The following is a 19,237-nucleotide window of genomic DNA, read 5'->3' as shown; positions in this document are numbered from 1 at the left end:
TATTTTGATAGGTAACTGTTGCATTTTTTGTTGACAGAGAAACTGATAGAGATCACTTATGTCCTCTGGTGTACTGTCCACTTCACACTTCTATCTTTATTCACAAATGCTTCCAAAGTATTTACAAAATTTGACCCGACTTGCATGGATCTTTCTACCATGACAAAGGTGTGCACCTGCTAGCTTATATTTTTCAATTAAGCAGAATTCAAGTTTTTAAACTGACAACCGCATTTTTGCACCTGTCCCAAGTCAGGAGCCTCTGGCCTTTGTTAGTCTTGTATTACTTTAACTTTTAGTGTACAATTTGGAGTTTAGTATGGGGGTTCATTATCACTGAACCAGTATATATTTGTTTAGGGGCCAGCTGAAGGATGCCTCCGGGTGCGTGAATTTCTTGTTGCATTGAAGACCTGTTGGTGACCTTCTGCTGTTGTCTGCTCTATGGTCGGGTTGTTGTCTCTTTTGCACATTCCCCATTTCCATTCTCAATTTTATACCATCTGGTATCAACTTAAGGTAACTCTATCACCATAGGGACGTTGGTTCAGTTGGTTTTTTTATTTTACCATTATGTAAATTCTTCTTTTTTAATCATACCTCAATTGTTATTTTCTCTCCAGCTTTCTCAACCAGCATTAAGCCAAGTTCACTCTTTGTTTCTACCATTGCTCTCCGTAATTTACAATATCGTAATAAAAAGTCCAATTCACAAACACCACTAGTCTCATTTCTGTAACATTCAAATGTGTTATCACGTACAAGACACCATCGTTTTCCCCATTTTCTTTTGTTGAAGTTGCTATAGATACATAGATACCCTGAAATAAATTAAAACAAATAGAAATTTGATCAATTATAATGATGACAGTATAAAATAAGTCTTAAATAATATATTTTACAACCTATTCACAAGAAACTAATGAGATGTCTTAAAAGGGCATTTTTTGTGAAATTTCTCATCTTTCAAACATTTTAAATGTAGGTAAAATTTGTTGAAAGTATATACAAAAGATTTTTTTTACTAAACAGATAATTAATAAAGGACAACAAAGGTTAAAGATTACAAAATTAAAACCAGTACAGCTTTAAAATAACAAATTTCCCACATTTCTACAGAAATTTTTGATGATCAGTAAGCAGTCATTACTTAGTCTTTGGTCATTCCATTTGAATTAATTAACACGTGGTTATTTACTGGTCTTGTGCAAAACAACGTTTGTTTTAAATTGGTGCAGTTATTTAGTGGATTATCACATAAATTGCATATGGCATATCCACTACAAAGGGAGACAACTCGAAATATTAACCATGACAGCATTGCTGACAATTTAAGTTTTTACTTATTTCAACTAACCTGAATGTGTTATAGGTCTAACTGATGGTAGAGATGGGATTTCAGGTAAAAAGTCAGGTAAGAACACAGGTGTATCTGGAGTCGTTACAGGTGTACAGGGAGACCCTAGAGAAGTCGATGTACCAGAACTCTCCCGAAGATTGTTTAAACTTGATACTGATGATAACTTTCTCCCAGATTTTTTACCAATGGACTCAAAAAACTGTGAGGCACGGAATGCAAAGGAACCCATTCTGGAAACTTTAGGTTCTGAAAATTAAACAAAATTATCGGTAAATAATTAAACAGAAAAATAAATGATTCTCAAAACCTAGTTTCTGATTTTTATCATATCTAAACTGTGTAGCATATACTGCATTGTCTTAATGTTGATCTTAAAATAATTTTCTGTGAGTGTTAACAAATACCTTTTAACTCAATAATGAACACTTGAAAAGCAGCAAATTTTGAATGTTTTACTCAGAATGTTTATCTTATAAGTTTAATGTATACACATCTTATAAGTTTAATGTATACACATCTTATAAGTTTAATGTATACACATCTTATGTTTAATGTATACACATCTTATAAGTTTAATGTATACACAGTTTAATGTATACACATCTTATAAGTTTAATGTATACACAGTCTCTTTTTGTTCATTTCTATGACAATTGGGTATCTGTATATGTCAAAAAAGATATAGAAACAAATATTCAGAAATTTCATCTAATAATCTCCATCTATAACTGTACACTGTTTTTCTTTAAAGTTAATTGGTTGCAAGCTGCTTAATTTCTTGATTAAATTTTTTGGGGAAAGTTAAGGATACCTTTTTTTTGTTAAATTAACAGTATTTTACCCTGTCAATCAATATTGTTTTATTTTACTTTTACACAATTGACACATACTTTGTGAAACAATTTCTAACCATTGATGCATAAACACAGAGAAACTTACTATTGAAACTGTTTGATCTGACAAAATCTTGGTCTAAACCATCACTACTGGCTAGAGATCCTTGGGATTGAGACATCTTCAGATCAACCTGGCAAAATAAAACAAAATCAAACATAAGAATTTGTCTGTTATGGTGACAAAGTTTTGCAGAGTTTAAATTTAAGAATTTCTTGATCTAACCCTGTTTACAGGTTTTATCTTCATGTTTTTCCTATTTTATCCCTAATTTCTCTTATACCTTACTGTTCAAAATGAAATGAGTTATGGAAATTGGAACCATCCTCTATTTCAAAAGTAAGATATATGTTTAAAGTTGTTTTTGTATGTAATTCATTATATTGCTAGCAAACCAAATTTTTTTCAGTGTACTCCATTTGATGTCTTTTTTTTAAAACTTGTGTTTAAACCCCATTAATTCAGATTTAACAATAGAACTGTACAAATTACAAACCTTGCTACCATAAATCTGGCTGTTGTCTACTGTAAATGAAGTGGTTCTGGCCAGATGATAGTATTGTCCTGGTGGGACGCCACCTTCAGCCATAGCATTGATATACTGAAAATACAAAAAAAAAAAAAGATTTCCTAAAGTAGATAAATGTGATTTGCATAGATCATGGTTATTCAAGGCTATATATCAGTGATGTCAAAATATATTAGTGTCAGTTAGCAAGGACTACATGTAATTCCAAGTCGTCAGTTAGCAAGGACTACATGTAATTCCAAGTCAGTAATATCCATTGATTGTTTTGTGTCATTTGCAGATCTTTAATATGTTCAATTTATTCATTTAAAGACAATTTAGAGTTTGACAAATTGTATAGCATGATATGTATAGTTCACTCCTTTGAGATGTGGAAAAAAGAAAATATTCATGAGGATAAATACAAAGGCTAGCTAACAAATAAAGCAAATAATATCCAAAAATATCCAACAGATGGACAAACTCATAAAGAAAGTTGAATGACTTTAGTTTTCATGTATACTTACATCGCACCACAAAGAAGCCCATTCTTTAAATTCCACAGAAAACACATGAAGTTCAAGTGAAGGATGAGTTAATTTTATATCAAATCCTTTACGATTGTCTTTTTCTGAGAAAGCACTTTTATATCCAGTCAACTGTATGACTAAGGCGGGTTTGGAATCACACTTATCAGGTTTATAACACACTAATCGTCCTTCCGATAAGGCACATGTTTTTCTGGTCCAGGATAACTTTCCTTTGAACAAGAGCTCTCCTGACAGAGTCAATTCGTCTAAACATCGTAAAGGCACATTTAAATCCCACTCTTTGGATGAACGAGATTTGGATAACTTTTTGTGTTTATTGGATTTCTTGACTGGCCTGTAAAAAAGTATCAGGTTTATGTACTGTTTATAGCTACAAATGTATCTTGAAAATCTTTTTTTTTTTTATAAAAAGTGTAAAAAAAGTATTTATGTTCATTAAAATATCTTATAAATTATAAAATATAAAATAAATTTTAAGCTTACAAAATTATAATGATAACTGGCAAATATATATTCATTTTAATATTCAAATTTACAATAAAATTAATTTTTAGAATTAGAGTTATCTCCCTTAGATCATTGAACTTACTTTGGTAATTGAACATTGAATTTTGCAGCTTCTTCTTCAGTATAAGATTCATAAGATGTCCCATCTAAATCATCTGAAAAATATATTCAAGTTTGATTATTATAATAAACAGAAATTGTTAAAGTCTTGCAAAAAATATTAATGAATATATGTATAAAGTGAATTATGGGGTACATCTCTGAGATAGCAACAAAAAGTTAAAACTTTTTAAAATGCTTGAAATATTTAATACTATTTTTCATTTTGTCAAGTATATCTTTTCAACTAAACTACAGTCTTGCACTAATATAGTGTGAACCCTTTGACAACTATTTAGCTGAAAGAAAAATTCAGTACATTGCTAAAAAAAAAATTTAATATGATAAGCTAAAACATAGGAGAGGATATAGAATGTTCAACTTGAATATCTATAAAATTATAAGTATATTATATTACTATTGATATTATTGATGGTAACAAGATACCACTAGATTATAGTCATGTTACAGACAAATTTACATGTGTATTTAGTCATGTTAAAGCAAAACTACATTTGTTTTGATTGTCTATGATAAACTAGATTATTCCTGATATGGATTGTATAAGAATTTATCAAGTAATTAATCTGGTTGTTTTTGTTTATATATGTTTGCATTTTTGTTATAAAAGGGATTTTGTTTTAAAGGAATTCTTTGGTTGTCTATGATAAACTTATTTACAACTTGATTAATAGATATTTGTCTGTTGTTTTAAGAACCTATTATATCTATTATTTTTTTTTACATTGTTTGAAGGTTTCTCATTGATCCCATATCTTGATATATCCATATTTACTTGTCTTATTCCATGAATCAAATGAAAAAGGTCCTTATTCACATAGATTTTATTTTCATTACTCTATTTTAAAAATTCAGAAACTTTTTGAGGGTTTTTTCCCTCCTTTAATTTTTTAATACAATACCAGCAGTAAAAATGTAGATATTTCTGTCCTCACATTAATCTTTGTCTTCACATTTTAAGATGATATTACTTACTTCTTTCCAAAATATTTTCTATGTAGAAGACTAAATGTATGTCAAATCGATCCATGTTTGAAAAAGAGGACCAAAAGTCAAAAAAGAATGGTGTAAAACAATTGTTCATTATCTAATGATAATTAAATTCAATGCCAAAACAATAATTTACATAAATATTATAATAGAGGGAAATGTAAAACAAATATCCTTATTAATTATTAATGACATCTGATTATATACGGCTATTTTATGCATAAAAAGGGAAAGCCCCTTGCACAATACACAATGTGTCAAGCTTAAAAATCAGGCAAAAGTACAAAATGTGTGTAACAGATAAACTAAATAAATTAAAACAAGAAATTTTTGTTGATTCAATTCTAATATTGTCAAGATCCTAGAAAACTTGGGTTTTAATTAAAGGTTTGGGTATTAAATGACTATTTAAAAATGCTATTAATAGAACCCTTGAGTGCCCTGATCATTTGAAACCTTGTATTGATTATTAGCCGTCTCATGGAAATGTTTAATGTTACTGTAATTTTAAATTATCCTGGGTGAGGCATCTGATGGCCCTCTCTGAAAACAGGAGTCACAAAACTCTGTTGTTTACACTTTCACAAGAAGATAATCTCAACAAAGTTGTAACTATACTAAAATTTGGAGGTTATATTTCTTATATAACCTCCTTGGTTAAACAAACCATTGAATTTACTAATTTACTAGAGACTAGCAAATTATTTTTAAGATATAACGAAAATTGGAAAAAATTACTTTATAAACTGTTGAACTGACTAGTTATATAAATACTGAATAATTAATGAGATCCTTGACAGCATTAATTAATTTCCTATTGAAATATGTGTGATTTTTATTACAAATTGTGTATGCTTTTTATGCTGAGATCATCTTCAATTGCGCATTTAATTGTTTGTATTTTATTTTTATGTAATGCTATGAACTAATACATGGTTTATTGCCATCCTTAATAAAGTTAATTAATCAAGGTTTAGCTTGGTCTATAAATTATAAATTGAGGTAAAACAGACTGTATGGTTTTTGAAAGAGATTACATTAATCTTTTATTCAAAGAATTGAACTAATTCAAAATGTCTCATTATAAGGTTAAGTAAACCGGACCAAGTTTAAATTAAAATGCAGTCAATAAATCAACAGGTCAACAGCCCAATTAATTATAGGTTCTTTGACTCAGATCAAACAGAAAATATAACCTGACCTAATGGTCAAACGCACCCCTTAAAACCTATAATTGTTCATCAGATTGATCTGTAACCTGATCCAATGATCAAAAACTCAACAGTTAACCATAAATTACAATGTTAACTGGATCAAACAAAATCTGGTAACCTAACCCACTGGTCATCAGCCTTGATTACACACCCACTCCAACAAAGGAAATTAGTCCTGTCAATGTACTTAACAAATTCATTCATATATTTTGCTACAGTAAAAGAAAGAAGTTCTGTATACTATTCATTTTTCCTTCAAGCTTTCTTTTTAGAAAAATAAACGATCAAGTATAGGAATTTCAGTTAGTTTAATATTGATTCTTAGTAGCTGAAGTTCGCAAATTGTCAAAAAATTTCAAAAGGCCTTATAGTAATGGTTCCGCAACTAGGACTTAGGTAAATAGTGGTTTGGTTAAAACAAGAGCTGTCAAAATGACAATAAACCGGATTCTTTAACATTTATTTGTGTTCTGGCATTTATCAATATTACAAGGACCAAAACTCCTAATAGGTAAAATTTATGATTATCAATATCAAACTTGACTTCCATGTTGTCAACAATAACAACATATAAACTAAGTAACAACATATTAAAATTTTAAAAGGTTTGGTTGAACGGTTCATGAGTAAATGCACGGACACAACATTTTTTAAACTTTCAAGAACCGTAACTCCTGAAAGGTAAAAGTCAAAATCGTCATTATTGAACTAGACCTCCATTTTGTTGTCAGTAACAACATATTAAAATTTTAAAAGGTTTGGTTGACTGGTTCATGAGTAAATGCACGGACACGACATTTTTTAAACTTTCAAGAACCGTAACTCCTGAACGGTAAAAGTAAAAATCGTCATTATTGAACTTGACCTCCGTTATGTTGTCAGTAACAACATATTAAAATTTTAAAAGGTTTGGTTGAACGCTTCATGAGTAAATGCATGGACAACATTTGGTTGCCGCCCGCCCACCAGCTGTACATCCCAAATCAATAACCGACATTTTTGACACAAAATCCGGTTAAAAATGTCCAAAATGAGTATGTCTAAAGTTGTCAAAGTGAATTCAAGTTGCCCTTAACAGAAATGTCCCATAAGTAGAACATGTACAATTCACTGTAAAAATCTTTTTGAGAAAGCACTCATTCTTAAGAAATGCAATACAAATTAAGTTCTCAGACCATATAGAGGTTGTTCTATACATATATATCTTGTTACTGTTCTAGCTATTGTTTCTAATTGGACCGGAAATTACTAACAGTCTAATCATCAGAGAGACAATACCAATTATTTGTCTTTTAAACAGACAAAATCAATTCTAGCGAGTATTCTTTACTTTAAAAATTTACTTCCTTTACTTTAAAAATTTACTTCCGTAGTTTTGACAATTTACATACTAGTCATCTTTTTAAAGTACTCATTGATTTGGGAAATGGTGTAGTAACATGTCTATTCAATAGTGTATTTTTAAACGATTTGTCAAGTTTTTTTTGTTTTAATGTACATTATATGCAAATTTACAAAAGTTTTATCAAAACAAATTCAATCTGATTGTCAGTGTATGAAGGTCGAGTAAAATCAGTACAAATGATCAAAACTTCCAAATTTTTAAGTTCCGGTTAATTCTGATTAAACAAAAATATGTGTTAACAATGGGTATCGGAGATTATATGCATATCATTCGCATGTGGTCTGTTTTTTTCATTGTCACATAATTTAAACTGACATGATACACCAGACAATCATACAAAAAGTTAAATAATTTCTTGCACAATACAAAGAAGATATAAATTAAAATTGACAAGATAGATCCAATATAACTATATAAAATATCATTTTACACTTCTGTGGTCTCGGTTGTGGTAAAAGATTTCAGAAATATTTCCTGTCAAAAGATTTTTTTCTCTATTATGTAACTACAAAATTTGAGAAAGTTATAAATGAATGAAAGTTCAGAAGCATGGATGAACATGTGCTTATAGAATTCCATATTGAGCAGCCTGCACCACATTGACATATTTACACTTAATGTATGCAAATTTGTGCATCATTACTTAAAATCACACAAGTTCCAACAAAATATTGCATCACAATTTAAGAATTTTGATGTCATGTTCAACAAGTCATTGTTGCTTGACGTCAGAAGGTTATTTCCAGACAAATCTAGGGTCATTTTGAGAGACAAAATTCAGCTAACTACCAAAAGTATGAATATGTCCTCATATAAATTTTCTATTAGAACAAGATTCCTACCACAAAAATCATCTTCTACAAGTCTTTCATTGGAACCTTTATAAATCTCTGATTTAGGTGTGAGTTGTGGTCGTAGTGGAAGACCTGGTTTGATTTCTTCTAGTATACTACCACACGAAGACCGACTCTGGGCATCAGATGATGTCCTATCCCTCCTTGGAGGCAGAGGGGGAGGGACTGGACTGGCAGACTGTTCCTCCTTTTCTGTGGGGATTGGAGATATTGTCGTCTCTTCATAATCATTCTCCTTTGGTGGACTTTGAACTCCTTTAGGTACAGGAATCTCATATAAATTTACTTCATTTTCTAATACCTCACTGAAAATAAAATAAAAATCATGTCTTTTACTGGGAATAGTATATCAATGAAAAAGGAAAGACAACGAAAATTGTTAGGTATGTTATACAAAAAGAAAAGAAAACACTTACAGAATTTAATCTGCTTTAATTGGTTAAAGTAATGTGTTGGAAAGACCACACTTTACGAAAGAAGAAAATATAATATTTGAACAAGGTTAGGGCATCTAAAGTGTATGGGTTCCTGTTGCTGTATACTGGTAAAGATTTGGAATTATAAGTTCAGAGTTTGAGCTGATTCAGTCTAGTGTGACTATCCCTTTTTTAATTTAGTTTTGACAGTTCTTTGAAATGTTTGAGTTGACTGTTGTGACAATGGTTGAAACAAGGATGTGTTGTGCGTCATACATGTTGTTAGTTAGAATATTGTTAATACATATAATGATGTCAAAATACATGTATTTCTCAATGATTCTGCTGGCATCATTACAAAATCTAAATCAAAACATTTTATTTGAATGGGTTCACAAAAGAATTCTAGATGATTAATAAAATTAGATGTGTCAACAAGACAGCAACCAAACAATGAAAATTTATCAAATTAGACATCTAAAAGTCACTATTTGACCCCCTTAACAAGTGTGAATAGATTCAGATTCAAAAGCAACATCTGAATACCTGAAACCAACAACCAATATTCTCAATAAGAACAAACCACTGGTTTACTGTTACAGAAATAAACTCATTTATAGATTTGATAGGTACCAGTCAAGAATATATCATTGACAAGGATTATTTTAAATCAAAATGTTATTAAATTGTTAATGGGGACAGAGGAAAACCAAAAATATATATATAGTAAAAGATTGAAAAGATCTCTGCCTTACTTCTAGTGAACTTTCAGAACTGATTAAAATATGATAAGTAATAACAATGTTAGGATGAAACTGTATAGGATATTAGCAATTATCTTTTTATGAATATGGGAGTATTTTGTTTACTATGTTGACTGATTAGTGGTTCTCTATACATAACACTCCAAGTTTCTACTACAAAGCTCAGATGATTCAAATTGAATTTACTTTATTTTATATCTTAATGATTGTAGCCCATTTCTGAAGAACAGTTTCAAAACCAGAGTAACAAACTTGGTACTGGTGGTCCAAGGGTCACAGTTTGAGTAATTTGACCTTGAAAACTTTTGATTGTCTGAGAAAAACTGCTAGCAAAGAGTTTCTAGGAAAATAACCAATAAAATTTCTCCTAAAATGTTGAGACTGTTGATTAATTAAGTGTTGGCACAGTACAATCCATTTAAATTACAAACTCCCCAACCAAATTCCAAAGTTCAGAAAATACCAACTTCTTTAATATTAGAAGAGAATTAATTTCATTTGTATAAAAACAATACGATAATCTTTGTTTTACGAGATAACAAGAAGGCAGGTTTATATATTATTCTTACTGACTTTTATATATAATACAAATCAATTATTTATATGCATATAAATCAATATACATGACAACTACCTATCTGACATACATTGTTTTGTGATTGTCAATGGAATACATATATATATAGACAATACATAGGTGTTTTATCAGTGCATTTTTGTGACATACTGAATGAATATGTCTATTCTACAGAACATATGTACCTTATTTAGATATAAAGATATTGCTTTATGACCAGGTGATGATTACAAGTGAATAAAAGGAGATGTGGGGTCACTATACATCAAAGAGATATAGCAATTAACCACTAAAATAAAGAACCAAAATAAATATAGATAAACTATCAAAAGACAAATAAATATTTAGACCAAATGGAAAAATCACTTTAACTAACAAATCATATCCTTGTAAGCCCAGTGTTTTATTGTTTCCAAAGAGATCATTCAAAAAGGACCCTTACTTTGAAATATTAAATCTAATGTATACTACATGATATCACAATTTCTTCAAAATCTTCAACTGCAACAAAATCTAAACTTGAAGCAGAAAGAACTTAGATATCAGGGGCCAAGCCTACTTGGGTATCAGGGGGTCAAAATTGATTTTAGAGGTAAAAGTTCAAGGTCTTTTTCGAATTAACAAACCAAGATATTTAAGATGAGTGGTCTCAGACCATTAATAATAACATACTGTACTAAAGAAGTTATACTATTAATAAAGGAAGGATAACTAATGTTGGGCTAACCTTAACGCAGGCATTTCTCATTAACTTGAAATTTTACGTAATTAAATTTGCATTGTTGTCATTTCTTAGACAATATTATGCTTGACAAAATACATTTACTAACTAAATATTTATGACTTTTACCTTAAGATGAACTTAGAAGGCATGCATTATAGTAGATAAGTACAACGCCACATATGTATAATTTATGTGACAAAAACAAGGACAGAGTACTACGTGTACCATATATCATCTGTCCAAAAACACATACATGTCCACACATCCTTCATTTTATTATAATATACTAAAAACCTATTTATCTTATTCCAAGTATGGAAACAAATTTCGGTGATTTTTTGGTTTTCAAAGTGGAAAAAATCGGTGTATGTCAAAATTTTGTCATGATTTGTCGGGCATAAAATATTTATGAGAAGAAAATGCTAAATTAATTTTGTTGGCCTCACTGTTTATTCTGTTCTATTCAGTATTGAATGACAAGAAATCCAGCCCTAAACCCTTTCCTGATAGGTTTTAATATTTTAATAGCAACATTTTGGACCTAAGAACAGATATATATTCTGTCAGATAACTGGTTTAAAGACATACATGCATGCCCTCTTCAAATTAAAGATATATTCTCTTCTATATACTTGCAAATCCGTTTATTCAAAAAAGGTTTACCGTTTTCAGATTTAACTTATCATGAGTAAGCTGCCATGTCTAAGTTTTGGTTGTGTTTTCCAAAAAATATTAACTCACATCTTACATAGGTTTAGCAAAGTATGATCCGTAGATAGGGTATATAATAAAATTGAACAAAAAAATGGTTTGATAACATATTGCTATCAATTGATAAAACATCAAATTTGGTAAAAAAAAATGATTTTAAACCTCTCTCTATCATACTTTTATGAAATTTTGGTATACAGCCTCAACTAGGTGCAACACTTCTTAACTTGCCAGAGGATATCATTATATAAATCTCATTCGTGAACTCCCTTGCATGTTTGTGTGCCACAGTATAAACATGCGGTACATGTCTTTACAATAACATGAAAAGTCCAAAGTTTAAAATGTACGTCACCCCAATTTAAGTCTACGTAATTTATAACAAACAATGTGTCTTTGGCATAACTTAATGTGTAAAATATGCCATGTTTTATTATTTAGAATAGATGGCATCTTATAAATTACAACTGTCACCGGACAACATGAATAGCGTTGTCACATGATTGTCACATGACATTAACACAATACTTCCCTTTTTCTTATACAAAACTTTGGTCAATTTCTATTTGACAAAATGTTTTGTAAATAAATGGGGAATGTGTCCGTGATCAAGACATAGATAATGCCACACTTGCACATCATATTCGGAGTGCATTTGTTTCTAACCCGAAATTTTGTCACCGATGACTATCGTTTAGTAAACGTTAAGCTGCTAGAAACAAATAAATCGTTTAATAAACTTCATCGACCCCACGCTGTCAGACAGAAATAGATTACACTCACGCACTGTAAACAAACAGGTAAAAGTGCGGGAAATAAATAACCCGGACTTTGCGAAAACAACATGTGCTCGTAATTATTTAAACGACAGATGCAGAAACAAATTTATCGTTTACACGTCTCAACGATAAACGATCAACGCCTACGCGATTATTTTGCGCGTACATCGTTTATGTGAACGATGTCAACGTTGACCAAAAAATGTAAGAAACAAATGGATTAAACGACTAAGCGCGTAATCGTTTACATCGTTTAGGTTAGAAACAAATGCGCTCTAAGTTATAGAGGGAAATAAATGAAGAATGGTAAAAGTGATGCTATTCAAATTTGTACTTGATCCAAGTTTTGCGGTAATAAGAATTGTGCATAAGTTTCGTAACATTTTGGTGGAGGCAAACTAAAGTAAGAGAATGCTCCCTCCCTCCTTTATCTCAGGGCATAAAAATTAATTTGGATTCACAGTCAGAAGGATGATGGTTTTAATTCTTTAATCATCAATATTCTGCTTGCAGCTACTTCTTTGTCACTGTGGCTATGAATACCAGAATATCAGCCACTTAGGTCTTTGAAAAAAAAAATAATAATAATACATGTCTGACTGAGATGTTTATAGATACAAGTCTGTATCATAGTGAAACAAACATTACGTAGAATTGTTTTTTTCTGAATTTGGTATCAAAATAAATAGATATGATTAACATCATACGCTCCACATAAATCCGTGACAATTTAAAACCCCCTCAGGGCTGACAATAAAACATCATCATTTTGAAATGAACTTATGAATTTTATGTCATAGCAATGTTGGTTCACAATACATTAAAACCTAACCTACATTTTAATTTTTATTGTCCATATTTTGAGATAAATGATGTCAAATTTTAACTATTAATCATTTTCATATTTAATGTTTAGTTACATGAAGATCATTATTTGAATGATGAGAGTTTCGTGGAAAGAAGTTTCAATTTTGTTATACTTGTTAATTTGTATTCTGACGTCCAACTTAAAGCAGTATGCATGCACTCACCTATTTGGCTATTTCAACAGATCCAAAGTTCATAAATTAGTCGCATGTTTTAGTTTTTTCAAAGAACCGAACATAATTTCAGTTAAAATTAAATTTGTCAGAGCACGAGTTAAGGGGCGGCTAGAGGTGCCTACAGATCTGGGATTTCCCCCAGTGTGTTTTGGACCAATTTGGGCCTTTCCCTGTATTCTAGTCTTTGAAAGGGTTGACAGTTGTCTCTATTGTCGTTTTACTATGTTATATCATACCTGTTATTATTCTGGTGGTCTATATCATCATACAACTTCACTCTCTGAAAAAAAAAGAAGATAAAATACCATTGTGACACAACAAGATACAGACATTCCCATACAAATAAAACCTTGTGACACAACAAGATAAAGACATTGTAGGTCAAACTAAATAATTAAAAACTAATCTTGCTGAATTATGCAATTGGTCAATAATTGTTGTTTTGACACTAACAAAGTATGGTTTGATTTATTGCGTTTGACAGTCTGCTAGATAATATGTCTAATTTTATAGTTGCCAGTTTTCTCATTAAACACTAATTTTCAAGGCAATGTGCAATTTGCATTCTTAGAGTATATTCTCATACAAATTTGGCAGTTATTTCTAAAAAAATATAACAGTCAGAGGTTCTCTGAAAGCACTCCTGCTTCCTTAGACCTCCATTAAAAACTAGATACCATGATATAGAGTTCTGATTAGTGGTGTAAAACAACAGCAATCAATCAATCAAAGCAAAAAGATGGCTTTATAAATTTTTAGATCTTATAGCCAAATTATATACAACAATTATTTCTGGTTGAACTTCTGGAAATCTGAAATTTACATCCAGAGCAATTGTGTGACCGAATTATAAGAATATTTTAACACCCATTGTGCAGGTACCTGCTGTCAAATGCAATTGAAACTTGCTAAAAATACAAAGTATCTGACTCATATAAATACCATTGACAACTTCTAAGTACTTCCTACAACAAAAACAAAGATTGCAGAATTTTTCTCAATCAGATATTTTTAGTCACATTTTTCCCAAAATGCCTGGCAATTGACTAGATGTCTATAGGTGATAAAAAAAGAAAGTCAAGTTGATAATTTAGCAGTTTTTATAGTTATGTAAGATCAAAGACACAAATAATATAACCTAAGGTTAATATATAGATCAAACAAAAATAAACACTTCAGCAGAAACATTCATCAACTTTAAGTGAGATTTTTATTTTTTTATTAAAAATAATGTGATTCATCTAGTTCCTCTTAATTTTTTCACTTCCTAAATTATTGATAATGTACTCCACCCATTAAACATAATCTGGTCTATTAAAATTCAGATTCAAGAATAAAAATGTCAGTGAGACAACAACTAAAAGACACAAATACACTAAAATACATCTGGGGGGCATTACATACATGTCCCCAATAATTGACTCTTATTACTATAATACAAAAAATTGAGTTTTATTGCACAAAAACTAGTTAGTTGGTGCTGGTGTTGGCTGGAAATCCAGTTGAAGATATACCATGCATATCATGAACATGCACTGACATGTTACTTTGTTTTTCAATAAATTTATTTGATGTTCATTGTAAACTACATGACATTTTAAAAACTATTGGAATTCCATGATTTAATGGAAGTTACAGCTTGACTGTTGTGCCACTAAAACTTGGTACCTAGTTTACACTCAAATCACTTTAAGGGTAATTGAATCCAGTCCTATATAGTCCTCGTCCTTAAATTAAGCAGTCAGTACAGAAGATAGCACTATATGTTCTATACTAATCATTCTCAGTATCATGAGAACCAATTGCAACAGATTTGTCCTGGAGATTAACCCTGTTTATACTTATGACCTACTGCAAAAAGTGAAATATTCTTATTTAATAATATTGCACTGAAGTCATGTTGTTGGTTCATTAATGATAGCTTAAAAAAGTCAAGAGGAAAATACTTCATGCATACTGATACTTAGAATGGTGCACTGTAATCTAAATTCTTGCGACAAATTTAAAAAAAAAATCTTACAAGAAATAATACTGCTAATTCATTAACATTTCATTGTAACGTTACTTACAATCAATTATTGTCGTGAGATTTTTTGTGAAAAGAGGACCTGTATCAATTTATAAAATATCTTATTTTAAATAAAGTGAAAATTAATCAGCAGCTGCAAGCCATGCAATGAATTTCTGTTAAATCAAATGTAGAATCCAATGGCTTTGCACTTATATCAATTTGTACAATTCTGATATATTGAATGATATCTAATTTTTTTTTTATCTAAAATCACTATCAGTTCTTTAAATTATTCATAGATAGTGCATAAAAAATTAACAGTGCATGTCTTGTTATAGCATGACCTCTGGTATAGTTTAATTATTACTCAATTAATTAATTGATAACCTTGCACTAAATTTCCTATTACTATACGATTAATTTATTATTATAACCTTAAGGTTAAATGGGAGTAAAAAAAAACTGAATTTCCTGTATAGCTATATAATGTGATTTCTAATTAAAAGGAAAAATGTAAATGTCATCCTTCTTTTTTACATAAGCTAGAGCAACTTTCTCACATTTTGTGAAGATGATATTATGAAAACCCACTGTTATGTCACAACTAAAAATAAATCTTATAGAATTTTGAAATAAATACTAGACAGTGACTATGCTAAATTGAATTCAATACTTTTTTGGATGATTAATTTAAATATATTGTATTGATAAAAAGTCTATATTTTCTACTCTGAATGATTCAAATTAAAGCTTAATGGGTTGTATAGATAAGAATCTATTATTGAAGACACAGCATGTTGTTCTTGTATTTGAGAACTTTTTGTATCTTTTGGTTGTCAGCCGAATCATTTGTACCCCAAAGCCTTTTATTCATAATTCAGAAAAACAAATTGTGGTCATGCTTATTTTTCTTGTTGAGAAAAACAAAATAATCATACCTAAACAGTACAATAATATATGTCATAGGAATGCCATGAAACACAACATCCATCATTACAATCACCATTTAATTTGGATATCATCATCTCTTACACTGTGATCCATATAACTGCAAATTCAACTTAAACTTCACATGGAAAAGTACACTCATCAGAGGCACTTGTCTCTCAAAAGTCTTTTGAATTTTTAGAGACGACACTTTACATTATAAAGATAAGTAAGATACTGTCAAATGGAAAACTAAAATGTCCATTACAAGTCTGAATGAGAAAATGAGACTTGGCATACAAACACTAAAAAGCATTTTTAGAAATTAAGGTTATAGAAATTAACAACTGTAGATCACTATATGGCCTTCAACAATAAGCAAAGCTCATACTGCATAGTCAGCTATAAAAGGCCCAAAAATGACAAATGTAAAACAATTCAAACCAGAAAACTATACAAGTATGCATGTATCTTGAAAAGAAAATGGTTTAATTTATACTTTGGAAGTAAATTGGAACTACAGTACTTAGCTTTTGTGATATGATTTACAGTAGCGTGTGGTAATGAACTCAAATTTGGCCACAAAATTATTTTATATATATATTATCAAAATTATTTCCAGTCTTATATTTCCTTAGAAGTATTTGTATAAGAATTTGTCAAATAAGACAAATGAAATTCCAATAAAATGTCTGAAATGATGGAATAGAATGCTAGAAAAGGATTGGTTCATTGGCTGTTACTGAAACACAATCCAAGCAGACAATATTTAGAATGAGAATTGCTGCAAATGAAACACGATTCTACACAGACAATATTTAGAGTGAAAATTGCTGCAAATGAAACACTGTTCTACGCAGACAATATTTGAGTGAGAAAAAACATGATTTCTTAGTAAAGCATATAATGATACAATTTGGCTATAAATGAAAAAGATTACCAACCAGACAATATTTTAAGTGAGAAAACAGGATTTGTTAGTAAAGCATATAATGATAGATAGGAGAAGCTGCTATAAGATTTATTTGTCAGACTATGATTTTGTCTATATAGTTTTCTACTTGTTTTACTAACTCAGCATGTCTGATGAACATTGTTTTTATTGAGCAAATAATTTTGATTGATTGATTGATTGATTGATGTTTGCTTTATAGGATATAAGACTGATAAGGTCAAGGCCAGATTTATTTTTTTTTTTGGGGGGGGGGGGGGTGAAGGGCAATGTAGGCTGGGGCCAGGGGTCTAGCCCCAACCCCTCTTATGAAGCTTGCTATATGATTATAATGCATTGACTTTATACAAGTATTGTCCAAACATTGCTTGGCTTGCCAGAAACTCATTCCCCCCTTCCCTTTTCAACATCCTGATGAGCACCTGAAGTTCAAGATGCTCATTTAGAGAAACGTAAGCACAATGATGAAAACACAACCAACGATGAAACAACTTCATCTGCTACCTTATATCACTTTATGATCCTAAATATATCTTAGTTTGAGAGTCTCCTACAAATTATTGTTACAATTATTTATTGCCATAAACTGATTATTTAATTGTACACCAGGACCATAAAAGTAATGATCTCTGTCATAAAAGACCTCCATTACTCAAAAGTCACTGGTATGATTACTGTAAGTATTATAGGATATAAAATACTGTAAAGGCCTAGATCAATACATGCCAATTATGGAAGGTAAACTTTTATACTTGGGAAGTATATATACAACAGCAGCAGCTGTACAATAATGGGACAACAATTTTAAAGCTCTAATTTCTATCAAAATGATGTATCTCTGATCCTGAGGTCAGTAGATTGATCAAAAGGTCAGTTATTTGACCAGATGGACTGCTGTTACCTAAGATATAATTCTTTTCATTGTCAGCTAAGTTCAGAAGGTCCCACCGGAATGAGGTTCATATTTTGTTTACATAACCATGATTTCCTGCCTTTCCTACATTATGAAAACAATCTATTGGCCACTTTTATCAATAAATATTTTCCACAGAAAATTACTAACTTCATCAAAAGAAACCCCCAGATTGCTTGTTTATTCAAATACTGTAAAAAAGTGAAGAAAAGAGTGGCAATTTCTTTTGTACTGTTGACCCTATACTAATGCAATACCAATAAAATGTTTAACATTTTTAGTATGAAGGTATAAAACTAAGTTGTGATTGTGCAGTCTTTAACACCATTGAAATCTTAGACTTAGTTTACTTTGCTTTTGGAGATATTATGCCAATGACTTGACCATCATCCCCCATGGAACACTTTGACCAAAGACATCATTCAATTTTTTTTCCAAATAAAGTAAAGTTACATATCATATTACACTGGAATTAAAACTTCTCTTATTTATAGGGGCCATCAATCTTAATATTGACCTACCAATTCTTCTTCACTGTATGCTCCAGACAGTAAGGATCGCGAAAGTTCTCGTTGGTATGCCACAAAATCTTCGTCTTCTATAGATGTTGGTGATTTTAATTCTCTGTCAGGAGAGCTTTGGCGGTGGGTCGGTGAACCATGGATTTCAACAGTTGTTTCTAGTCTAGTGGCTACACAAAAGAGAAAAAATATTGTATATTCATAAAAGGCAAACAAATAGATTTTGTTGTATACCTTAAATTAACATGCAAGATGATGCAATTTTTATGTCATATTTGCTGTTCTTTATTGTTTTGTTATGATTATGGCAATTTGGGAAGGGTTTTACTTACTGATGAAGGAGTGCATCATCATGGCATGGCGACCTATAGTTGCTTACATCAACATCATTATTAAATTATAGTTTTCCATAGAAAATTTGAACACATCTCTTTCTTTTATAGCTATAACATTTGTGACTACCTTAAATCAGCAGGGAAATCTCACAACTTATAAA

The 19,237-nt window shown here is 30.5% G+C and overlaps 1 protein-coding gene across 4 annotated transcripts in view; it reads right to left on the bottom strand.

Moving 5' to 3' along the window:
- Positions 1-19,237, bottom strand: part of LOC143057498 (uncharacterized) — a 54,338-nt gene that overhangs the window by 8,399 nt on the left and 26,702 nt on the right. For all 4 annotated transcript variants that reach the window (XM_076230807.1, XM_076230808.1, XM_076230805.1 and 1 more), the window contains exons 3-11: positions 18,742-18,911; positions 13,654-13,697; positions 8,392-8,708; positions 3,903-3,975; positions 3,290-3,647; positions 2,751-2,855; positions 2,300-2,387; positions 1,358-1,606; positions 601-821 (exon numbers count right to left, since the gene is read on the bottom strand). In XM_076230807.1, the coding sequence (XP_076086922.1) occupies positions 601-821; positions 1,358-1,606; positions 2,300-2,387; positions 2,751-2,855; positions 3,290-3,647; positions 3,903-3,975; positions 8,392-8,708; positions 13,654-13,697; positions 18,742-18,911 (1,625 nt within the window). The remainder of the gene's footprint in view (positions 1-600; positions 822-1,357; positions 1,607-2,299; positions 2,388-2,750; positions 2,856-3,289; positions 3,648-3,902; positions 3,976-8,391; positions 8,709-13,653; positions 13,698-18,741; positions 18,912-19,237) is intronic.

Source organism: Mytilus galloprovincialis, chromosome 13, assembly GCF_965363235.1.
Source record: "Mytilus galloprovincialis chromosome 13, xbMytGall1.hap1.1, whole genome shotgun sequence".
In the NCBI taxonomy this organism is placed as follows: domain Eukaryota; kingdom Metazoa; phylum Mollusca; class Bivalvia; order Mytilida; family Mytilidae; genus Mytilus; species Mytilus galloprovincialis.
Note: the sequence above shows the minus strand (reverse complement) of the source record. Positions and strands in the feature narration are given on the sequence as shown.